At 33.8% G+C, this 26,665-nt stretch overlaps 1 protein-coding gene across 1 annotated transcript in view; it reads right to left on the bottom strand.

The window, feature by feature from the left end:
• Positions 1–26,665, bottom strand: part of AP3B1 (adaptor related protein complex 3 subunit beta 1) — a 242,378-nt gene that overhangs the window by 132,399 nt on the left and 83,314 nt on the right. Inside the window, exons 9-14 of the mRNA XM_045848192.1 lie at positions 24,422–24,519; positions 19,803–19,857; positions 19,643–19,714; positions 10,809–10,871; positions 7,876–8,008; positions 1,720–1,829 (exon numbers count right to left, since the gene is read on the bottom strand). Coding sequence (XP_045704148.1) covers positions 1,720–1,829; positions 7,876–8,008; positions 10,809–10,871; positions 19,643–19,714; positions 19,803–19,857; positions 24,422–24,519 — 531 coding nt within the window. The remainder of the gene's footprint in view (positions 1–1,719; positions 1,830–7,875; positions 8,009–10,808; positions 10,872–19,642; positions 19,715–19,802; positions 19,858–24,421; positions 24,520–26,665) is intronic.

Here is a 26,665-nt window from a genome sequence, read left to right as displayed (position 1 = left end):
TCAAATAACTTTCTTAAGTTCACGAAGCTAGTAAAATGTGGAGACTAAATTTGAACCCAAGGCATCCAGATTTCAAATCCACTCTTAAGCCCTACATCTCATATACAATCTTCATGAGAAGTCCTGACTTTGATAATTGATCAATAGAAGTAGATATGAAGACAAAGGAATTCTCTGGTGAGAGATGTGGTAGAAGCTCAGATGGTAAGTGACTCCTATGAGTCTTATTCTCGGCTTTAAGATAAATGTATAACTACTCTGAAAGCTTTAATAACACCCTTAGGGAAAGGAAATTTTACCATCAGAGACATTAAAAATTGGTCGTGACTGGTAGGCCCCAAACCTTGCCATCCATTATCTTCACCTATAGAAATATCATCCCTCTGAGTAGGCTAACAGTATAGATTACCCAGTCTTTAAAGAGAGAAACAATATACTCCTCTCCTCAAATACAGCCCTTTCAGTTATACAATATTAACTGTAAAACTTTAATATTCAAGGAACAGGCAAAGTAGAAGGCAAACACAATGGAAAGAGTTTGAAGGAAAAACCAGACAAAAGCCATAGAATGTTTCAAAAGGGAGAAAGTGGTCATTGAAATAAAATGTTAACAAAAGATCAATAAAGATATGGAGATCGAATTATCCACAGGATTTGGAAAGAGAGAGATAGTGACCTTGGAAAAAGTGGGAAATCAAAATCAGACTGTGATGTGTTGAGTGTCAAGTAAAGAAATAAAATTGAGATAATTATTTCAAAAGCTTTAGTTTTAAAAGAAGAAAATGAAATAGGACATGGGTATTAATAACAGCTAACATGTAGTACTACTATGTACCAGGCAATGTTCTAGAGCTTTACAAATATTAACTAATGTAATACTCAGAATATAGGTTCTTCTACTACTACAGGTGTACAGATGCGAAGCATAGAGATTTTAATATATAAACATGGACGCAGTACTATATTCTACATTTTCATGAACCTTGCTAAATGAAAATCATGCTAAATGAAAGAAGCCAGACACAAAAGCCAACCAACTGCCTGATCACATTTACATAAATTGTCCAGAATAAGAAATCAGTAGAGACAGAAAGTAGATTGATGGTTGTCAAGGACTAGAGCAAAGAGATTAGAAGTTTGAGGTGTGAAACTCTCTTTTTAGGGATGACAAAAATGTTCTGCAATTACACAGTGGTGATGGCTGCACAACCTTATGAATATGCCAAAAACTAATGAATTATATACTTTAAAAAGGTAAGTTTTATAGTATGAAATTATATCTCAAAACAAAAGAAGATCCGGACACCAGGTGTGCTCACTGGTACTGGGGTATTATTCCACGTAGGCCTTCTCAAAGGCCAGCCTTGGGACACAGATGTTGCACACTCCAATACACATTCACATGTATACATGCTAATGTGTATAGACACCCATGAATATCTACACTCACAGACATCTAGACAGCTATACAAAAACCCATGCAGTTCACACTGATCAATTCTAATCCAACGCTAAAGTATTATTCACTGTATCCTTCCCCTTTTTCAGATTTGTAATCCCCTTCCACAATAGTGTAAAGTCTTAGAATCAGGGTTTGAACCCATGCAGTTTAGCTCTCTTAACCATTATACTTTAGGATCCTCATTTATTTGAACAAAACTATAATTTACTGAGCAAAATTCAAAACAGTTCGGCAAAAATCTCTTAACTGGTACTCACAGTGATGCTGTCCAAGAGTTTGGCCATATGTTTAATAATCTCACCATGTTGTGCAGGTTGCATTTGCAGTAATTTCTTAATAACAACCACGCTTTCAGCAACAACTATTTCTGAAAAAGATTATTCATATTAAATGTGTGTAATTCAATTCAAATGTATCATGAAGTGTATTATCCTTGGTAAAATATAAATTTAAATTAGCAAAGCGTTCTATATGTCTTAAATGACTATAGGTAGAAACTACTACCATGAATGTACTTCAAAAATTTTTGTGTAAACATCCATTTTAAGAAGAAGAGTATACTTTAATTTCTAACATCTGTTACTGTCTTCTGGCTTAGGATATCCCTTTCTAATTTCTGCTTCTTTAAGTCAAAAACAAAGTCAAATTAGATTATGTAATCACCATAATGTTCAAGTGTCTTTGGCTTTTAACCATAGCTCTCAAATACTGTTCTCTTTGATTCCTACTAATTATATAGTGGTAATCGAATTCCTAAAATCTAAATAACACTTTTCCAATTCTAGAGAAAACAGCAAACAAAAAAAATTCCTTAAATGGTATGTCCAGCAAAGTGAGTAGTAAGGATTAGTAGAAGCAGGAAAGGTATTGCTACAGAAATAGCATGGACTTCACAGCCCGAAGGAGTGGGGCCATGCGCTGGACTGTCTCCACTGGCCCTGTGAATCTACTCTGCCTTTCGTGGCTAACACTGCGTGCTTAGAGGCACCAGACTTCCTTGCCCTGGCTTCCAGCTATGTGTAGCCAACAGGAAGCACTAGCAGGAGACAAGGGGGCAGGAGAGAATATTTCCTATCCTGAATCTCTTCTCGCAGGCCTCCTTGGCAGTGCTTGCACGGTTCTACTGAAGGTTTCAAAAGCTCCTGTGACTGGCTCCCTCCTGCAGGGTTTGGTAACTGCTCCCACTCTTCTTCACACCCCTTCCCTTCAACTCTAGATTTGACTTCCCACTGCTCCTAGCCTGTTAGCTTCAGTGTGCTACATCACACCTTGTTGGTTTCCCTCAATTCTGCCCATACCTTCTAAATAGTTCCTTCATTAAAGTCTTTTCAATTGTCCCTTTCAAGTGTGTCCGTCTGTTTCTTGCTAGTGCCTTAACTAATATAGTAATTAGTACTAGGAGTGGTTCCAAGAAGCGGGTCCTTAAATTGGGATTCTGAGACTGAGATGTTAGTATGAAGTGGCTAATCACTGGTCCGAGTTATGTTTCTGGTGGCACCAGTATAGAAATGTAATATAACTAGCCAGAGCACCTGACCTTATAGAATGAATCTTATATAAATGATTATAAATGCTGATGCCAAAAAAATAAATCAACATTGCCTTTACATATTATTTTGGCATTTTTTATTACTAGGGACTCACGGATAGTAGATATTTTCCTGGCATGCACCAAAAAGGTTATTTTAATATTATACTGGATGTACCTTGATTTGTGTTCTGTTACTCTTTTCATCTGAATATATTTTATCTAGCTCCCTTTAAGAATATAAGCAAAATTTTTACCACTCTGATCATTAAACATACCTATTTGAAACTATATACTTCTTTATGGGAGTTAGAAATTATTATCTACATAATGTTTTAGCTTGCAAAATTATATATTTCTTTTTTTCTCACAGTTAACATATGGCAGGTATCTTATTGTCATCATTTTATTCCATTTTTCAATTAGAGTTGACACACAACATTATATTGGTTTAAGGTGTACAATACAGTGATAAGACATTCATGTCCCTTACAAAGTGGTCACCCTGGTAAGTCTAGGACCCATCTGACTTTAACACATAGTTATTGCAATATTCCCTATGTTGCACTTTACATCCCTGTGACTATTTTTATAAATCCAATTTGTATTTCTTAATTCCTTTCACCTTTTTCACTTTTCCCAACTCCCTTCCCATCTGGCAACCCTCAATTTGTTCTCTGTGTCTATGAGTTTATTTCTGTTTTATTTGTTCATTTATTTATTTGTTTTAGATTTCACATGTAAGTGAAATCATGCTGTATTTGTCTTTTCTGTCTGACTTATTTCACTTACCCTCTCCATCCATGTTGTCACGAACGGTAAGATTCGTCCTTTCATATGGTTGAGTGATAGACCCTGCCCTCATCAAACTTACACTCCAGTAGAAAACATTAAATTGTTATATAAGTAATCACTATGCAGATTAAAATATAATCTAAATATGATTTTAAAAATATATAGTATAACATTTTAAATTTTAAAATACAGTATTTTAAAGCTAGCCTAAATAAGAAAAAAAAGTATAATTTTAATTATCCACCTGCAGAGGCAAGACTGGCTATAGTTGAAACATTTATTTGGCATTATTTATTCTTTGGTGCTATATCAGTTCCCCATTGTTGCTGTTACAGATTTCCAGAAATTTAGTGACTTAATACAATACACATTTATCATCTTATAATTCTGGAGCCAGAAGTTAACATGAGTTTTATGGGATAAAATCAAAGCATTGATGGGATTAAATTCTCTATAGCGGTTCAAGGGAAAGCCCATTGCCTTTTCCAACTTCTAAAGGTTGTTAGTGTTCCTGGACTCAAGTCCCCCCCTTCCAGTAGTGCCATCACTCCAACCTCTGCTTCTGACATCTGGCTTTCTTGGCCTCCCTCTCTCCCTTAGAAAGGCACTTTGGATTACACTGGGTCCACTGAACAATAATCTCGTTTTAAGAATCTTAATCACATGTGATAAGACCCTTCTGCCATATAAGGTAACATATTCACATGTTCTGGACATTAGGACCTGAACATCTTTAGGGTAGAGCATTATTCTGCCTTCCCCAGGTGCCTTCTCATTCCCTCTAGATAATTACACCCTACTTTTCCTTTATACCACCTCCTGGTTTTCAAAGACCTCAGCACTGTGGTGATACTCAACCAGAAGCACAAAATGATTCCATGTTCTTGACCTCTCTTAGCTTCCCCCTCATCCTCTATAGAACTTAATGGCCCTTACTCTAAGAAGTACACCTACTATTTTTAAATTTTATTTTCTTTTTTTAAAGCATCGTTATTATTTACTTTTTTAAAGATTTTATTTATTTATTTTTAGAGAGGGAAGGGAGGTAGAGAGAGAGAGAGAGAAACATCAATGTGCGGTTGCTGGGGGTTATGGCCTGCAACCCAGGCATGTACCCTGGCTGGGAATCGAACCTGGGACACTTTGGTTCCCAGCCCACGCTCAATCCACTGAGCTATGCCATCCAGGGCAAATTTTATTTTCTTATAATAAGAACACTTGACGTGATATCTATCCTGTTAATGAATTTTTAAGTGTAACACACTTTATTGTTGACTATAGGTACAATGTTGTATGGGTGATCTCCAGAGTTAATTCTTCTAGTTTAACTGAAACTTTATGCCAGCTGATTAGTAACTCCTCATAGTCCTTTTCCCCAGCCCCTGGCAGATAACTTTCTCTGGGATTCTATGAATTTTACTATTTTAATACTTCATACAAGTGAAATCTTATGGTATTTGTCTTTCTGAGATTGGCTTATTTCAGCATAATGCAGTCTATTAATATCCTACTCTATATGTTTTTTTTACTTAATCCCTTCCCCCTTGTTTCACCCAGTCCCACAATTCACTTTTCCCCTGAAAGCTGTCAGTCTGTTCCATGTGTCCATGCCTCTGTTTCTATTTTGTTCCTTAGTTTCTTTTGTTCATTATATTCCACATATAAGTGAAATCATATGGTATTTGTCTTTCTCTGACTGGTTTATTTCACTTAGCATAATAACAGATTTAAGGAACTGAGGCCTCCTTCATGGCATTTATTTCTAAAAGCAGGGACGAGTAAGGGGTTCTGCTGTCAGCACTGGCCATTTTCAAGTTACAAGTGTTACTTTCTTTAATGATTTAATATAAATATTCTTATTTGTTTTATGCTCACTTTTACTCAGCCAGATTTTCAAACTACAGAAGTGAAGCACATATGATAAACGGTTAAAGAAACAGCATAATCTAATAATGATTATGCAACCAGAAGTAAACAGTACAATTTAAGTTCCTTAATATTAAAACTATAGAAAAAAATCCAAGGTTATAAAGAAAGTTTTGATTTACCAAAAACAAAAGCCTAAACATTAATATATCAGAGTTTAATGATTAAATGTTCCTACTTTTAAGAGTGATTATAAATTACATTGGTCTCCCATTATTTAATTATAAAATAATCTATTCTTTCTTTAAAAGTGCTACAGGGTATGCCCTAGCTAGTATGGCTCAGTAGATTGAGCACCCGTCTGTGAACTTAAAGGTCATGGGTTTGATTCCCAGTCAGGGCACATGCCAGGGTTGCAAGCCAGGCCCCTGGTTGAGTAATACATCTATGTTTCTGTCCCTCCTTCACCCTCTTTCTAAAAATCAGTAAATAAAATATTTTTCTTTCTTTAAAGTGCTATGTGGTAGAATATTCATCTTTTAAATCAAAGTCAATTAAATTTTTTTGAGAAAATTATGCTTTTAAATAATCTTTGAGGAAAAAAACACTTTAAAACCCACAGCTTGAACATTTCGCAGGAGGAAAAAAAGGTGAAAATATAAAATTGAGAAATCTTGAATATACAGTACTTTGTATTTAAAAAGAACATATTAGTGTGTTAACTAATTTGTGGTGCTTTTTGTATATGACTAAATTTTAAAAGAACGATTACTGTGGTAAACCAGTGTTTAAAATCTGTAATTTTAAATACTTTCCCAAGGAACATGTCTTATTTGATCAAATAGAAAGTCATTATTAAAGATATAAAAGATAAAAATATGTTTTCAAGCTCATATTTTAAGGTATGATGTAGAAATAGTTAAAAAGGTTGTTATTAAAAGTATAAATAAATGAAATGTATACATTTAACATTCTATCTCCTCTAATTACCTTCCACAATTAAATTTTTTTTAAATTTATATCCTTAACAATTTATGTTGCCACCGTTATTTAGTTTAAATACTACATGTAGAAAAATGTTCTATCCATATAACATCTTGAGTTCATAGGTAAAATATTATAATTTTATGTTCATAATAGAAAATACTCTTATTTGTGGATAAATTTTGTTTCAATTATTTTTTTCATCAGAAGTACTTATAACAATGTTACAGTTTTCTAAAGAGATCTACATGTGGGAAAAGAGATAATTAGGGATAAAAGAGCTATTGTAGTGAAAAGTTATTTTTCAAATAAAATATAAAAAATAATCAATTTTGTTATGCTTAAACTTATAGTTACCATGTTATATATGCCTATGTCTAAATATGACATAATTTAAAATTCCACAAATAATTTTAATGATTTTACAATGAAAATTATGCTTTTCTTAAAAAAGAATCTTGTTTTAATCAAATATGCAATTATAATGAAAGTCCCCTAAATAAATTATTTTAAAGGTGACAGTTGACTCATTTTTCTCTTTCTCCAAATGACCTCATTTATTCTAAAACCATACCATAGAAATGACTGACATTTCACCAGAGACCAGTATGAAATCTAAATTATATATTTTACCTGACCAGTTTTACAGAATGTTTAGATAGTGTTGGCTTAAAAACATGAAGCTATTCCAAAGTGATGACTTCTAGCTAATCCTGAATATAAAATTATTAGGTGGATTTCTGGAAAAAAAAAAAAAACTTTGACAGTAACACATTCAACATATTTTTTTGATCTTGCAACTTCTCTATGGTAATAGAGTCATTTGCCTGCTTTTAGCACCCTCTGCAGGTGAACCAATATTATACATGACTTACATGCCACTGAAAAGCAAAATAAAACCCTTGAGAAAGGGTACAATAAAGTTCATTAAATTGTGAAGAAATAAACTACACTTTCTTACTTCTGTTTACGCAACAGCAGAATTGTTTGCAAGTTAATTACCCAATTTACTAAAACAACAACAAACCACTGTGTGTGTGTGTGTGCGCACGTGTGTCTGCGCACGTGTGTATGTGTGTGTGTGTGTGGTTTCAAAGACAAAATGCCACTCATTGTGACTATGCTACTGACAAACAGGAAAAAATAAAATGCATGTTAACAAATGTTACAATTTTCAAATAATACCAAGAATACTGAAATGACAAATTACTTGAATAATGAAATGACAGTGTCAACTTACCATCTTTGTTGGACAGCAGACACACCAGGCCATTGAGACACGTGTCAGTGACTTCTAAGATGTTTGTTGCACATCTGCCTATAGTTTGAATAGTGGCTGCTGCAAATTGTTTATCCTGGCTTTTCACATAGGTCTAAAAAATGTTATTACAATTAATTTATACATTGGTACTATCAAGTGAACAAAAAATATCTATTACATTAAGTTTTTCAATATAAGAATTCTAGTATATGTAATTTCATCAATATTTTCAAAAAGAGATCTGACTGATGACTTAGCTTAATTTAATTTAGCTTACTTAAATAATGTACCTATAAAAGGGGTACATTTTCAAATCAACTTTATTAACTTGTGGCCACAGTGGCTTGTGACTCCAAAACAGATAGTGGGGAGCAGTCACCCAAAGATAGCAATTAGTTTAAGTGTAAGGCTGAAAGATATGAGAACCCTCTCTTTGGAGGTTTCAGTTCATTTAACCAGCATCTGTGAATCTATAAAAAAAAAAAGTTTGCTTCATCAGAGACAATAAATCTAAAAATTGGGAGAGAAGGAAGAAAAAAACCAATACAATACTGACAAACATTTTACTTTTAAAATGGGATCTGAATGGCAATAAAAATCACAATAGCTACAGTGAAGAGTTTTTCAATAAAGACTTTATAAATACATAGTTTACAATAAAACATCACACTTTTAAAAATTGATTTTCTTTAAAAGAATTTCTTTAACAATACACTGTAAACCACATACTTATACAAACTTAAAGTACATAATTAAATTATTTAGCAACAGGAAGTTAAAACATCTTTACAAAATTTATAACCCTAAATAATTTCACTTAGATTAAACTTCCCCCCAAAATTCAGCTTTTATTGTTTACAATAAAACACACATTTAACGTGTATATTTATATATAATAATTATATAATGTACAAAATATAAATGTATAAAAATGCACATTTAACATGTACATTTATATATAATATTATATGTAATGGAATTTAAAATCCAATTTGCAACTAAAACTTTTACAGAATGATTCCCAACCTCAAATGATAAGTACATGTTGTTTACTTAACGCTATGGTTCTCTAACATGCAAAACAGAGTAATACATTTAAAAGGTGCTTAAATGACAAATGGAGGAAAAAAATCTAAAAATATCTAAAAACTTACAAATTTAGTGAAAATGGTAGCATGAACATGATTAAATGTTGAAGAAATAAATTAAACAAATTAAACTCTCTTAGGTCCACTTAGGAAAGATCAATTGTATTTAAAAACTATTTCCCAGTTAATTACCTAATTTCCTCAACCAAAAAAAGAGTCTTTAGAAAAATTCTCTATTTTACTCAAGAAATTATATATAAGTAAACACATCTATGAACACAGATATATGGTACAAAAGTTAAAAATGAATACATGAAGATATATATTAAAAAGCTTGACTAAATAATAGATATTATTAAAAATATGATATTAAGTGAACTGACTGGGCCACCAATATTCTGAAACAGGTCCGATGTGTCACCTCTATACAACTAACAAGGCCATCGAATTACCTGAGACTCACTCCCTAAAACCCCTATAAACTTGACATGGCAAAAAGTGGACAGCAGAAGTACGCCCAAACAGATTACATATGAAAACGGAAAGGGGGAAACTGCACACACAAAGCCAAAAACTTAAAATACTTAAAAACAAAGGAAGTAAAGGTTAATTCAAGCAATGTTCTATAGCTATAGATTACTGGATGAGACCTTGTGATTCTGTATCACAAGTAAATATAAGGTGAGTAAATATAAGGTGAGTGGGTATCCAAGACATTCTGATTTTACAAGAAACTGTACTTGAACAATTATTAAAATTAAAAAAAGGAAAAAAAAAGAAATTTTACTACAACAATAATGCAGCATGAAAGTCTAGTAATCCAGTTACATAATTATAAATCATGGACATGGCATAATATTCTATTATTCCTATTAAAAGCATAAGATCCCATCATCAAAAATGAATACAATGTCTATATAGCTAAAAAGAAATTTAATATGGGCATATTAAAAGATTACAGCAACAAAATAAATTAGATCTTCAAAAGCTGGGAACTGGGAAAAACTCTGTGATTAGTGTGTAGCATGTTAAGAAATTTTTTGTTGACTTTTGTTCAGACAACTGCTGATGAATCATAAAACTCATAATATTAATAATGAGGTTTTCTATTGCTGTGCTCCCCCACTAAGTCTGCGGGGCTGACTCTTTCCTCAGAAGGGGCATAACATCCATGAGGTTACTTTTTAGTAACATTTTGGGAATGTATATAGCTGGAAACCATCTCATCCATCAGCATATATGGTTTAAAAATTACGACAAAACAAAAACACAATTAAAAAAACCACAACAGGGGCAATTTTAAACCAATCGTTTTTTTTTAAAGGAATACATGAAAGTATGAGGACAATGTCTGAAAGAGTGGTCAATCAGATAAGTAATCACTTTCATGAGTCCAAATGACTACTAAATACAACAGAACAACGAGACTACATCCTTACAGTAACTTAATTTCAAACAATATGTAAGCCAGTCTTTCCAATTCTATGAAAGGGAATACTGTTCCATTACCCTTAAAATTTAAACTTGTACCAAATGTTTATTTTTTTAGGATTTTATTTATTTATTTTTAGGGAGGGGGGAAAGAAGGGAAAAAGAGAAGGAGAGAAACATCTATCATTGCCCCTGGCAAGCAGTGACCTAGCCTGCAACCCAAGGATGTGCCCTGACCAGAATCAAACCAGAGAATGTCTTAGTTGTCAATCTTGTCCCAAATGACTCTTTTATTTATACAATTATATATTTCAAAGTTCAGAAAGACAAATATTTAATTTAAACTAAACAGATGTTTTAGAAGTTATTTTATAATTAGCACTGTACACAAACCTGAAATTCTCGAAGAAGAGTTGATATGTTGGCTTCATTTGCCAAGTTTGTCAAAATTTCAAGCTATAGTAGAAAAAAAAGAAAGTAAATATTTTAAAACAAAAAGCAGATGAATTTAATAAAGACTAGACATTTAATATAAAGGTAATTTCTGTTTTTGAAAAAAATCAGTTGTAAATGTTGTGAGGCATATACCCCTCAGGTGAACACTGTCTCCCTACATCTATATGCAGAGAACAGATATTTACAGAGTGCTTAAAAAGTAATTGCAACAGTACCTCCACACTCATCATGAATTTGTTCCGGAACTCATGACGACTACCGAAACCAATGAGTACTGAACAATAAAGCATTTTCTCTTGTAGGGTGGCTCTGTGACTCATGTAAGTTCTAGTAGGTGTGATGAGTCCCAAGCAAGTGCCCATTGCTGAAACATTTTTTTCTCATCAAAATGTGACAGGCTCAGGGTTTGATGAGTTCTGTCGCTGACTAGTACCAGGGTACAACTGTACTAAAAAGAGAATTCTTCATCTTCACTAATTTTTTATCCCAATTTTACAACTTATATCTAATTAATCTAAACAATTTAAGGTAGTTTGACATTTTTCTTTTATTAATCAAGTTAAAAAACAATTGCCCACCATGTAATCTTTCTCTTTTTCAGACACCATTATCTTAATGTGCTCCCAAATTCTTAGACACTTTAATTCTTCTGGATTTATAGTTACAAGAAATATGCAATTAAAACCCCATTTCCAATAGGCTCAATAAAAAAATTGTTTTTAGTCATAAAAAATATTCAATTAATCTGAAAAACGCATGAAAAGGAAAAAAGGAACAGAGAACAGATGGGAAAAACAGAAAACACAAGACATAGGCATAAACATTCATACCAATAATTACATTAAAAAGTAACGGTCTAAACATTCCAAATAAAAGGCACAGATTGTAGGAGTTCTTCATATATTCTAGGTACTAGTCATTTTTCAGATATATATAGTGGTATATTTTCTCCCAGATTATGGCTAGATTTTTCATTTTATTTTGATGACATTTAAATTTTGTGTACAATTTGTTAAAAACAATCTCAACACATAGAAAAGGTAAAAAGAACTCTTTTTGATCTGAACCATATGAGACCAGAGTTGCCAATCTGATACCACGTCATCCCCAAATACTTCTGTGACTATTTCCTACAAACAAGAACATTGTCCTATAGACCAAAGTACAACCAAGAAAATCAAGAAATTCACACTGACACATCACATCTATGTAACTGTCACTCCCCACTTAAGTTTTCCCAATTACCTCAGTAATGTACAATAAAAAGATCCAGTTCAATATTACACACTGTATTTAGTGGTCTCTTTAGTCTCCTTCACAAGTTTCTTAGAGTTTCTTTTGACTTTCACTGCTTGACACTATTGGTAATAACAAACGAATTATTTTGTAAATTATCCCTCCATTTGTGTGTGTCTTCGATTTTCTCATGATTAAACTCAGCATCCATGCAGTAACCAACCGATCATCCCCACACTTATAGTCTACCCTTCCCCCCTGCATCATGTTTCCTCTAATTATTATATTGTTCATTTTCATATATGTGGATCTATTTCGAGATTTGCATTTTATCCCACTTATTTTTCTGTCTTTTTTCTAAGGGGGTAGCTCTCATCATATTAAATTTTCATTTTCTTTCAAAAATGCCACGAAACATGCAAATTCAGAACAGAAAAATCATAACACAAAAAAGAAAGAAAAAGTCATCTGAAACATCATCTGTGAAAAATACTGATAAGGTTTTGCTGTATATTCTCTTCAACTGAATGCATGTGTACACTTTTTGACTGACATTTATATTTCTTAATGTTATTTTTTAATTTTTTATTGTATTTTCCATTACCATTTAGTCCTCTTATACCTTCCTGCCTCCACAATCAACAAACTGTAGTCCATGAGATGAGTCTTTTTTCCTTTCTGTTCAATCTCTCAACCTTTTAAGCTCCCCCTGAACTTAGCTGTCATCCTACTTTCTCTATGAGTCTGTCTCTATTTTCCTTGTTTAGTTTAGTTTGTTCATTAGGATCCACATATGAGTGAAATCATATGGTATGTGTCTTTCTCTGACTGGCTTATTTCACTTAGCATAATGTTCTCCAGGTCCATCTGTATTGTTGCAAAGGGTAAAATTATTTTCTTTTTATGGCTAAGTAGTATTCCACTGTGTAAATGTCCCATAGTTGTTTTATCCACTCATCTACTGATGGACACTTGGGCTGCCTCTATTATCTTGGTGATTGTAAATAACATTGCCATGACCACAGAAGTGCTTTCTCTTTTGAATCAGTGTTTTGGGTTACATTGGATACATTCCTAGATGTGGAAATGCTGTATCAAAAGGCAGAGATCCATTTTTAATTTTTTGAGGTATCACCATACTGATTTCCATAGTGGCAGCACCAATATGCATTTCCACCAGCAGTGCAAAAGGGTTCCCTTTCTCCATATCCTCTCCTTGTTGTTTGTTGTTTTATTAATAGCCATTCTGACTAGAGTGAGGTAATATCTTATTGTGGTTTTATTTTGCATTTCTCTGAGGATTAGTGATGCTGAGCATCTTTGCATATGTCTAATGGTCATCTGAATGTCCTCCTTGGAGAAGTTCTATTCAGGTCCTTTGCCCATTTTTTAATTGGGTTGTTTGATTTTTTGGTGTTGACTTTTTATAAGTTCTTCATAAATTTTGGATATCACCCCTTATCAGATTTATCAGCAAATATGTCCTCCCATTCTGTGGGTTCTCTTTTTATTTTGTTGATGTTTTCCTTTGCTGTGCAAAACATTTTAGTCTGATTTAGTCCCAACTGTTTACTTTTGCTGCTTCCCTTGCTTGGGGAGATATATCCATTAAAATACTGCTGTTACAAGCAATGTCCAAGATTCTGCTGCCTTTGTTTTCTTCTCCAATTTATATGGTTTCAGGTTTAACATTTAAGTCTTTAATCCATTTTGAATTTATTCTTGTGCATGATATAAGAAGGTGATCTAGTTCCATTTTTCTGCACGTACCTGTCCAATTTTCCCAGCACAATTTATTAAACTATCTTTACCCTATTATGTATGAATGCTTCCTCTGTCAAATATTAATTGACTATAAAGGTGTGGGTTTGTTTTTGGGCTCTCTATTCTATTCCATTAATCGATGTGTCTGTTTTTATTCCAGTACCATGCTGTTTTGATTACTATGGCCCTATAGTGTAATTTGATACTAGGTAGTATGATCCCTCCAACTTTGTTTTTCTTTCTCAAGATTGCTATTGCTAGGGGGGCCTTTTGTGGTTCCATATAAATTTTTGAAATATTTGTTCTAGTTCTGTGAAATACGTTATTGGAATCTTGATAGTAATGGCATTGAATCTATAGATTGACTTGGGTAGTATGGACATTTTAATGTTAATTCTTCCTGTCCATGAACATTGTATGTGCTTCCACTTATTTGTATCTTCTTCAATTTCCTTCTCAGAGTCTTATAATTTTCCAAGTACAGGTCTTTTACATCCTTGCTTAGGTTTATCCCTAGGAAGTTTATTCTTTTTGAAGCAATTGTGCACAGGATTAGTCTCTTAATTTCCATTTTTGTTAGTTTGTTATTGCCATATAAAAATGCAACTGATTTCTGGATATTAGTTTTGTATCCTGCTACTTTGCTGAATTCATTTATCGGTCCCAGTTGTTTCTTGGTAGAATCATATGGGGTACTGTACCGTACCATGTCATCTGCAAAAAAAGACAGTTTTACTTCTTTCTTATTTACTTCCAATGTGGATGCTTCTTAATTCTTCTTGTCTGATTGCTATGATCCTAAGGGGAATAGTTCTAGTCTTTCCCCAGCGCATGATGTTGGCAGTGTGTTTGTCTTATATGGTCTTTATTATGTTTAGGTATGTTCCCTCTCTTCCCATTTTGCTGAGAGATTTTTACCATAAATGGGGGCTGGATTTTATCAAATGCTTTTTCTTCATCTATTGATATGATTCTGTGTTTTTTACCCTTCCTTTATGTGGTGAATCACATTTATCAATTTCCAAATGCTGAACCAGCCTTGTGTTTACAGAATAAATCCCACTTGATCATGGTGTATGATCTTTTTGATGCACTGTTGTATTTAGTTTCCTAATACTTTGTTAAGGATTTTAGTGTCTATGTTCCTCATGGATATTGGCCTATAATTTTCTTTCTTTGTAGTATTTTTATCCAGTTTGGGAAGTAGGATAATGGTGGTCTTGTAAAATGCATTTGGGAGACTTCCCTCCTCTTGAATTTTTTGAAATTGAGAAAGAGCGGTGTTAGTTCTTAGTGGAATGTTTGGTAAAGCTCACCTGTGAAGCCATCCAAGGTTTTTGTTTGTTGACAGTTTTTTGAACACAGCTTCAATTTCACTAGGTGTAATCTGTCTATTCAGATTCTCTGAGTGTTCCTGATTTTTTTTTTTTTTTGGAACACTATATGTTTCTAGAAATTTATCCATTTGTCCAGGTTGTCCAGTTAGTTGGCATATAGTTGTTCATACTTCCTTATAGTCCTTTCTACTTTTTTGGTGTAAGTTGTTATTTATCCTCTTATATTTCTGATTTTATTTATGTGGGTCCCCTCACTTTTTCTTGACGAGTCTGGTTAAAAGCTTGTCAATCCATCCTTTCAAAGAACCAGCTCTTGCAGTCATTGATGTTTTGTATCATTTTTTTACTCTATTTTGTTAATTCTCCTCTGATCTTTATTATTTCCTACCTACTCACTTTGGGCTTTGTTTGCTGTTCTTTTTCAAGTTCCTTTTAGTATAAATTTCATTGTTGATTAGAGCTTTTTCTTGTTTTTGTTTTTTTGAGATAGGCCTGTGATGCTATGAATTTACCTCTTAGGACTGCTTTCCCAGTGTTACACAGATTTTTGGTTGTTGTGTTCTAATTTTCATTTGTTTTAAGGTATCTTTTCATTTCTTCTTTGATCTCATTGTTGACCCATTCATTGTTTAAGAACATGTTATTTAGATCCCATGTCTTTATATGTTTTTCTATGTTTTTCTTGTGATTGATTTCTAGTTTCACAACACTGTAGTCAGAGAAGATGCTTGATATGATTTCAATCTTCTTAAATTTATTGAGACTTGTTTTGTATCCTAGCACATAGTCTATCCTAGAAAAAGTTCCACATGCACTTGAAAAACATGTATATTCTGCTGCTTTGGGATGAAATACTCTAACAATATCAATTAAATCCATTTGGTCTAGTGTGTTCTTTAAGGCCGCTTTCTCCTTGTTGATTTTTGTTGGGAAGATCTATCCACTGAAGTCAATCGAGTATTAACATCCCCAACTATGATTGTATTTTTGTGGTTCTCTTCCTTTATGTCCATCGAGATTTCCTTCACATATTTAGGTGCTCCTATGGTGGGTGTGTAAATGTCTATGAATGTTATAGCCTCTTTTTGGATTGTTCCCTTTATAATCATGTAGTGTTCTTCTTGGTCTCTTACTATAGCCTTGGTTTTAAAGTCTATATTGTTGGTATAAGTACTAGTACCCCAGCTTTTTTTCCCTTTCCATTTTCATGAATATCTTTTTCCACTCCTTTTAGTCTGTATATACTTTTTGATCTGAGGTGGGTCTCTTAAAGGCAGCATATATATGGGTCTTGTTTTCTTATCCATTCAGCTACCTTGGAACATTTAAGCCATTTACATTTAAGTTGATTATTGACAGGTATGTATTTAGTGCTGTTTTACTGTTAGACTTCTTTCCCTTTTTTTTTTCCTGTCTTTTTCTTCTTCTTCCTCTTAAAACAAGCCCTTTAACATTGGCTGTAGTACTGGTTTGGTGTTAACAAACTCCTTTAGCTTTTTCTTGTCTGGGAAGCTTATTTCTCCTTCAATTTTAAATGATAGCTTTGCTGGGTAAAGTAGCCTTGGTTTAGGTCCTTGCTTTCATTACCTTGAATATTTCACATTACTTCCTTCTGGCCTGAAATGTTTCTGTTGAGAAATCAGATGACAGTATAACTGGAGCTCTCTGGAAGGTAAATACTTGCTTTTCTCTTTGGGCTTTTAGGATTCTCTCCTTGTCTTAAAGCTGCCATTTTAATTATGATGTGTCTTAGTACAGGCCTCTTTGTGTCTAACTTGTTTGGGATTGTCTGTGCTTCCTGGACTTGTGTCTTTTCCCTTCACCAGGGTTAGTACTGTTTTCAGTCATTATTTCTTCAAGTAGATTCTTGATACCTTGCTCACTCACATATGTCTGGTATTCCATTGATGTGGATGTTGTTATGCTTCATGTTGTCAAAAAATGTTTCTTAAGCTCTCATTTTTTTTTATCCATCTTTCCCTTTGCTGCTCTGCCTGGGTATTTTCTTCTGCCTTGTCTTACAAATCAATGATTCAATCCTCTGCCTCATCTAACCTACTCTTTATTCCTGCCAGTGTATTATTTATTTTGGATATTGCATTCTTTACTTCTGATTGGTTCTTTTTAATGGTTTATATGTCTTTTTCATGCTCTTGAGTATCCTTATAATCATCACTCTAAACTATGTGATAAATTTTTTGCCTCCATTTCATCTAGTTCTACTGGATAATTCTCTTGTTCTTTTATTTGGGGTCTGCTTCTGTGTCTTCCCATTGAAGCTGCTTCTTTATATTTGTTTGTATATATTAGGTAGATCTGCAAAGACAGGTGTAAGCCTTCATCAGAGGCTGATTGTGATTGGCCCTGGGCTACTTATTTAGAGCTATAGGCAGCAATCCACAGTGTGTGGCTCCCTCTGCTGGACCTGTTTTTGTGCAGAAAGAACCAGGCTGTGCACCAAGGCCAGCTTTTATCAGAACCAAGCCGGGGGGAGGGTCAGCTAAAGTCTATGAGCTCCCAGAGATCCACTTTAGTTGTTAAGCTAATCACTGACATAGCCTAAAGCTCTACTCAGTAGCCTGGCTTAAACTCCACAGGGTGGGGCAGAGTAATTCCTACTGGTGGGGCTATTGTTTCCATTCAGGCTGATGTGACTTTGTGGGGAGTGCTGTGCCTGAGAAAGATGGCTTCTGCATTTTGGGGGATGACTCAGCACAGGGATCCTTGCAGCTGTTTCTTCAGTTCTCTCCCACAAGCCACCAACCCCAGACTTTCCTCCTGTGTCTCTAGTCCATCTGTGCTTCCTCTGCCAGAGCCTAGGGTAAGTGGCTGCAAACGAAATTTTGTGTGTTGACCTTTTAAGAGACTCTCTCTGTCTCCAGCCTTCTCTTGCTGGCAGAGAGAAACACTGCTGCTTTTCACAGCTAGATGTTACCTAGATTACTTTCCCAGCTCTGGTGCTGTAGGTTGGGGAGCCTAGCTTGTGATTTATAACCCACACTTCTCAAGGGGAATCCCCCAGCCACTGAACTATCCCTCTGGAACTTCAGCTGACACCCATGGAGGCCCAGCCAGCTCTCTTGCACCTCCTCCACACTGCCTACCAGTCACGTTGTGGTGAAGTGGTTTCTTTTGTCTGTCCAAGGCTATGAGGCTACTCTCTAGCTAGAGTCCAAGTGGTTTTTCAGGATAATTTGTCTACAATTTAGTTGCAATTCTAGATTGGTCCCGGGAGAAGGTCAGTATAGCTTCTACTTACTCCTCTACCATCTTGGGTCAATCTTACTTTTCTGTCTTATTATCACATTGTTTTAATCATTACAGTGCTATAGCCAAACTACACTCTATACCATAGTTATCATTCCTTGAACACAACACTCTCATAATCCCTGTGTCAGCATAAACTGCACCTACCTATCACCTATTCCCAACTCTACAATCTCAAATCAAACCACCAAACAACAAAAACAAAAATTCTCAAAAATATATTATTCTTTTAAGATCCAGTCAAACATCATATTTTTCACAGATCTTTCCAATTGTCCCAGAGAATGAACCCTACTTTTGTGTTTTTCACAGCATTCTATTCACATCTCTGTAATATCACTTAAAACACAGACTGTTAAATTATCTATTTATACATCTGTCTCTTTCAGTATACTGTGAGTTATCAAAGGTGTGGGTAGCAAGTTTTCACTTTGTATTGGGTTGGCCAAAAAGTTTGTTTGATTTTTCTGTAAAATAAAAGACACATTTTTCATTTTCACCAATAACTTTATTGATTTGGATATTTTGAATATGTTGGCTATTTCCCGCATGGCATAATGTTGACTGTTCTCAATTAATGTCTCCATTTGATTGCTATCAAATAACTGGTCTATCTGACCATAAAGCATCATCCACTGAGAAAGCTCCAGCACAAAAACTTTGCAAACCACTTTTGACAATTTCAGTAAGTCACAGCACCTTCTCCAGAAACTGCACAAATCCTTTTCTGTGTTTTAGTTGCGTTTTTAGCTTCCTTGAAATAATAAAGCATAATATGCTGACAATGTTGCATATTTTCTTCTATCTTTAATATTAAAATGACTACACAAAAATTAACCAATTTTAATGTTTTTTTAAAATGCACACTGATGTATTAGCTGTCCCAATACAATCTAACAAAATTATTTCGAATGAAGTTAAAGACAACTAATTGCTATTATAGCCATCTTATGGAAAAAGACCAAATGAACTTTTTGGCCAACCCAATACTATTAGTATGTAATACAGTAAATAGTACACAATGTTATTTTAGAAAGTATAAAGAAAATCCCTAAATGTATCTGTGTGTTTTTAAAGCAGATCTCCATTTTACAGATACTAGGGGCTATAGCAGTATCTTCAAAGAAAACACATGTTAGAGTATCTGAAAAATAAAAATGCGCCTACCTTGAGTGTCTTGATCATAGTTGGATCAGTTGACCTAACGTAGAAACTCTTTAGATAAGGTTCAAACATACCCTAGATAACAAAAATAAACATAAACATACATTTAATGATACCAAAACACTCATTTCTCTCTTGAATCATGTATTCTCAATGTACCTACCTTTCTTTGAATTGACATAGTTGCTATGTTCTGTAGGACAATATACTGCACCTCCCTGGAAATTAAAGGATAATTTTCACTGGGTATGTTTTCCAATGAAATATCTTTAAGTAAACAGTACATTTAAAAAAAGAATTAGTGATAAGGTTCATATTGAACTCTTAAATATAATACTGAACAGCTGTTAGTAAATTTTAGATATTTATGCCTCATTTTAAAGTACATTTCCCTATAAACTATTAATATATTAGATTTGTTTCATCATGAGTAAGAGTTAAAACCCATTTTATAACACTGTATTCCTAAGATGTAAAGCCAAGTCAGTGGCTGCTCTGAACCCATGCAAGCAAGGTATTCTTAAGCCTGATGAAAAAAACATGCTTGTAGAATTCATATAAAGTCTTGATTGGAAGGCTCACTGTGTCACTCAATTCTCCCCTGAGTGAAAGACAGATTAAAAAACAGTCATGTTATTTTTACATCCAAATATCTAAGAAATGAAGGTAGAACTCAATCTGGTATAAGGCTTCACATGAAAGATGCATTCCTGGTGCTTCTGATAATCTTTCAACTAGTTCTAGAACACAAAAACCATTGAACTGATAAAAGGAAAAGGAATGACTATGTGTAAATACTGAGAAAGAAACAGAAATCCAAAGAAGTATTATCTTACTAAGGAATGGCAAAAGCCGGTCTAGGCCTAAAGTTGTGGCACTAAGTTCAAGGAAAGGACAAAAATAAATATGTATCTTTTCCCCACAACACTATTAGGGGAAACATTCAATGAAAAAAAATTTTAATTTAAAGAAACTAACTATTGCAAAATATCAAGGGTAAGCTAAATAACTAAAACAATGGCATTGTTAAACACATATAAACACACAAAAAGAACAAAGGACAGAAAAACTGATCTTAAACTTTGAAAGTACATGTCACAGAAACTCTGAATTATTGACCTAAACTGCTGAATTACTGTGAGGTAAAATGAAAAGGAAAGGTATTCTTCCTACCTATCTACCTACCTATCTACAGGAAACAAAAGGAGTAGGCATTTCTTTAAAATCAGTAGCTGTTAAGAATATAGCTCTCTTTTTAAATAGAAGAAAATGATGTTGACAAATAATGACTAGACTAAGTTGGTGATCACACTTAAAGGTATTGTAAATGTTGAATCAATATATTGTACACCTGAAACTAATATAACATTGTATACCAACTATACCAAAATAAAAGTAAATATATATAAATAAAAAGCTCAATAAAAAATAGAGAACTATAGTAATTAGATATTGCAAGTTTACAGGAAGCAGCAATTCTGTCATAACCTACATAATTTGGCATATGTACTGCTTTATATAAAATAAAATGTATAATTCTTTGTTATTCCTATGAAGAACCATATGCCAAGAAATTTGAAGACCTAGGTGAAATGGATGAATTTCCAGAAAAATATAATCTTCCAAAACTCAATTAAGAAGCAGAAAGCCTGAAGAGACCAATAACAGCTGATGAAATTGAAGCAGTAATCAAAAAGCTTCCAACACAACAAAACCCTGGACCAGATGGTTTCACAGGAGAATTTTACAAAGCATTTAAGGAAGAGCTAACCCTACCCTTCACAGATTATTCCAAAAAATTCAAGAAGATGGAAGACTCCTAAATTCTTTTTATGAAGCCAGCATCATGCTAATCCCAAAACCAGATAAACACATAGCACAGAAAGAAAACTTCAAGCCAATATTGCTAATGAACATGAACACTAAAATCCTCAACAAATATTGACAAATCACATCCAGCAATACGTTAAAAAGATCTTACACCATGATCAATTGGGATTCATCCCAGGGATGCAAGGATGGTACAATATTCGCAAATCAATAAACAAAATACATTACATAAACAGAACGAAAGACAAATCACATGATTGTATCAATAGACATGTAAAAAGCATTTGATAAGGTACTGCACCCATTTATGACAAAAACACTCAGCAAAGTGGGAATAGAGGGAGCATTCCTCAACATAATAAAGGCTACATATGAGAGACCTACAGCCACCATCATACTCAATGAACAAAAAGTAAAATATTTCCCACTAAGATCAGGAATAAGACAAGAATGACTGTTTTCACCACTCCATTTCAACACAGTACTGGAAGTCCTAGCCACAGCAATCAGACAAGAAAAAAGAAATAAAAGGCATCCAAATTAGAAAGGAGGAAGCAAAACTGTCATTGTTTGCAGATGACATGATAGTACACATAGAAAATCCTACAGACTCCACCAGAAAACTACTTGACTTAATAAGTGAATTTGGCAAAACAGCTGGATACAAAGTCAATATTCAGAAATCCAAGGCATTTTTGTACACTAACAATGAAATATCAGAAACAGAAATCAGGAAAAACACTCCATTTGATATAGCAACAGGAAAAATAAAGTACCTAGGAATAAACCTAGGAATAAACCTAACCAAGGAGGTAAAAGACCTATACTCAGAAAACTATACAACACTAAAGAAAGAAATTAAGAAAGACACAAATGGAAGCATGTCCCATGTTCATGGATTGGAAAAGTTAACATCATCAGAATGTCCATACTACCCAAAGCAATTTATAGATTCAATGCAATATTAAAGTACCAATGACATATTTCACAGATATAGAACAAACATTTCAGAAATGTATATGGAACCATAAACAACCCCAAATAGCTACAGCAATTTTGAGAAAGGAACAAAGTAGGAGGGATCACAATACCTGATATCAAACTGTATCAAAAGGCCACCGTAATCGAAACAGCCTGGTACTGGCATAAGAACAGACACACAGACCAACAGAACAGAACAGAGAGCCCACAAATAAACCCAATTCTCTATGGTCAAATTAATATTTGACAAAGGAGGAAGAAGCACCAAATGGAGTAAAAATAACATCTTCAACAAATGGTGTTAGAAGATCTAGACAGCTACATGCAAAAAAATGAAACCCGATCACCAACTTACACCATACACAAAAATAAATTCAAGGTGGATAAAAGGCTTGAATATAAGTCGTGGCACCATAAAAGTCCTAGAGGAAAACATCAGCAGGAAAATCTCAGACATTCTATACAGCGATATTTTCACTGATATGTCCCCTAAAGCAAGGGACATAAAGGAAAGAATAAACAAATGGGACCTCATCAAATTAAAAAGCTTCTGCATGGCTAAAGAAAATAGTATGAAAAGAGAAACTAACCATATGGGAAAACATATTTGCCAATGATGCCTCGGACAAGGGTTGGATCTCCAAAATATATAAAGAACTCACACAACTTCACTCCAGGAAGACAAAAAGCTGAATTAAAAAATGGGCAAAAGACTTGAACAGACACTTCTCCAAGGAGAACAGACAGAGAGCCCAGAGGCATATGCAAAGATGCTCAGCATCATTAGTCATCAGAGAGATGCAAATTAAAACCACAATGAAATACCACTTCACCACTTCACACCAGTCAGAGTGGCCATCATAAACAAATAAACAAACAAGTGCCAGAGAGGATGTGGAGAAAAGGGAACCCTCGTGCATTGTTGGTGGGAATGCAGACTGGTGCAGCCACTGTGGAAAATAGTATGGAATTTCCTCAGAAAACTAAAAATGGAACTGCCTTTTGACTCAGCAATTCCACCGCTGGGGTTATATCCTAAGAACCCTGAAACACCAATCCAAAAGAACCTATGCACCCCAATGTTCATAGCAGCACAATTTACAATAGCCAGGTGCTGGAAGCAACCTAAGTGCCCATCAGTAAATGAGTGGATCAAAAAACTATGGTACATTTACACAATCGAATACTAAACAGCAAGAAAGAAGGTGCTCCTACCCTTCATGACAGTATGTATGGAACTGGAGAGCATTATGCTAAGTGAAATAAACCAGTCAGTGAGGAACAAATACCATATGATCTCACCTTTAACTGGAACATAGTCAACAAAAGAAAAAAGCAAACAAAATATAACCAAAGACATTGAAATTAAGAACAATCTAACAATAACCTGAGAAGAGGGAAGCAGGCAGGAGGGCAGGCAATGGAAGAAGGGTTTTCAGGAACTACTATAAAGGACACATGGACAAAACCAAGAAAGAAGGTGGAAGCAAGGGAGGGAGGTGGGTTTGGCTGGAGTGGCAGGGGAGTGGTAGAGGGAAAATACAGACAACTGTAACTGAACAATAAAATAATTAAAAATAAATAAAAATAAAAATAAAATGAAATATAATTATACTCAGTCAATGTGATAATACATTAGTATAGTTTTCAGTAATTCCAGATTTACTAGAACTTCCAAACATTATTATTGTCAAACCTAGAAATATTAAACACAAATACTAAGCTATTGGTGACAGCATGTATTATATGCCAAAAGTTTTTTTTTTTTTAATTCGTTAGGCAATTTGGGCTTGAGATTTAAAAACTTCAATATTTATCACAAACTCTGAGATAAAGTATATAGAATCTTTTATAATGATTGATAAAATACAATCAGAGCTACGTATTACATGCCTAAAAGACACATCATATGTGTTCAAACATTCCCTCTGAAGGAATACAAAAGAAAATATATATAAAACCATGTCCTACCTATTGCTACGAAGTAAACGCACTAGTGATTTAGAAATAATGCCAGCTTCAGATTTCGGTGCTATGTGCCAATACAGCTGAGCAACAGCCATAACCACCTAAAAGATAAAACATGAAAACAATCAGAACTATGAACAAAACTATGATCAGAACTATGAATGGACCACCCTACAGTTCCAAAGAGCATTCTTACATATTATTTCCTTTAACTCCTACAAAGGTCCTACGAAATAAGATAAATATGTTGTTACCCTTTGTAGCAGGTGATTAGTGCTCTCCTCCTCCCCTACTGCCAACAATTCATGCCCACACTCAAATGTGACCTTATTTGAAAATAACCTCTTTGCAGATGTTATATTATTGTAATAATCAGGACAAGATCATACTGAATTAGAATGGGTCCTAAATTCAATGAAAATGTCCTTATAAGAAACAGAATAAAGACACACAGAGACACAGAGAAGGCGGCAATTTGACAATGACACAGACATGGAATGATAAGCCACTTACGGAATGCCAAGAATTGTTGGCACTCATGATAAGCTAGCAAAAGGCTGTTTTACCCTCAGAGCCTCTGTTGATACCTAGATTCTGACTTCTGGCTTCCTGAATTATGAGAAAATATATTTTTGTTTTAATCCACCCATTTTGTGGTAATCTGTTTATTGCAACCACAGAAAAGAAAGCTAGTACACCCTCAAAAAAGAAAATAGATGTTAAATGAACAACCCAAAACCTGATAGCCAATATACAGCAGAGCTTGACATGATAGTGTAAATCCCACAGTATTCCTAGCAATACTGCTACTGTTCTGAGACTCGGAACATTTTAAAGAATTATAAACATACCTTCCCAAATGAAGTCAGACACTTAAAGATAACAGTAATAAGTAGGCTGAAATTTATTTTTTAAATCAGCACATTTAAGTTATAATTAAAACAATTCCTCTTAAATAGTAGCATTTTAAATGATATTGATTTTTAAAAATGCAGAACTTTACAAATAGTCTTTGGTTCACACTCATTAAAAGGGTGATCAAAACTTCTCTGGCATAAAACATGAGAAGTCTGTTTCCCCTATATGCCTGTATACTTAAATCTAGAGATCAAGTCCAAACTTCCCATTTACTGAAAGTATCCACTTTAACATATACTACAAAAACAGAGCTACAGAGAAGTCCCATCATCTTACCTTTGGCTCAGAAGATATGTTAATACTACTTTGCTTCTAGCTGGTTTACAGAGCTCTAAGAAATATATGACAGGGGTCTTACAGATGCATAAAGCTAATATGCAGCACCTGAGGGTGCTGGAAGTAAAAAGTTTCTTCTAAAACTAATAAACATTTTTTTAAAATCAGTTTACAGGGTCTTACATTTACTGTTGTTTGGCATTTCTGTTGTACTTTTTTCTCACAACACTACTATAACTTTCAGGCATTACTTGGGAATTTGAGGAGTTTAAGGATATCTTATATCTTTATTTGTGATCCACAAATATACTTAATTATAGAACAAACTCTTCTGAATTTAAAAATCTTATAAAATGAAATCTCAATAAATGACTGACTTAATTCACAAGTCATTGATAGTCATTTTAAAAAATATTACAGCATACAGCTCTAAGTTTCCTGAAACAAATTCTCAAAGTCCGTTGTAAAAGTTGAGAATAAGGCTAAAACAGAACAAAAATCTATTCACAATCCTTCAGAAGTCAGCATATATACATATACAAGTGTATGTATATATACATACACATATACATACATATAAATGTGATATATATATCATATATATATATATTTATCATCAAATAAGCATGATACCAAAACACATCGGAAGAAAAAGTAAGCCACCTCTACTCAGTACACAATTAAATATGCAGGTAACCAAAACATAACTGGGACAAAAAGTACAATCTACCTCCATTTGTTTCACCATTCAAGAATATTTTTGATCAGTATTTGTACTACAAAATGAACTTCTAAGACAAAGCTAAATTAATACTAAGTCACTTATAAAGCAGAGTTTTAGGTAGCAATTAACAGCTACTTAACAACCATGTGGCCAAGCAAGAGCACATTAAAATATAAGCAAACTTTCAACATTAGTAGTAAAATAATACTTTTGTTATTACTGTTTACAGTTATTTAACAATGATTTAGAAACTAAATTACTAGGTATAAGATAAAAATTTCTTCTAATTTCTAACAAATATGTACAAAGCACTATGCTCTAAATTCTCA

This window comes from Phyllostomus hastatus, unplaced genomic scaffold, assembly GCF_019186645.2.
Source record: "Phyllostomus hastatus isolate PE091 unplaced genomic scaffold, TTU_PhHast_1.1 phas_contig_58, whole genome shotgun sequence".
Taxonomy (NCBI): Eukaryota; Metazoa; Chordata; class Mammalia; order Chiroptera; family Phyllostomidae; genus Phyllostomus; species Phyllostomus hastatus.
The sequence above is the reverse complement of the archived record's forward strand: the minus strand, read 5'-3'. Positions and strand labels throughout refer to the sequence as shown.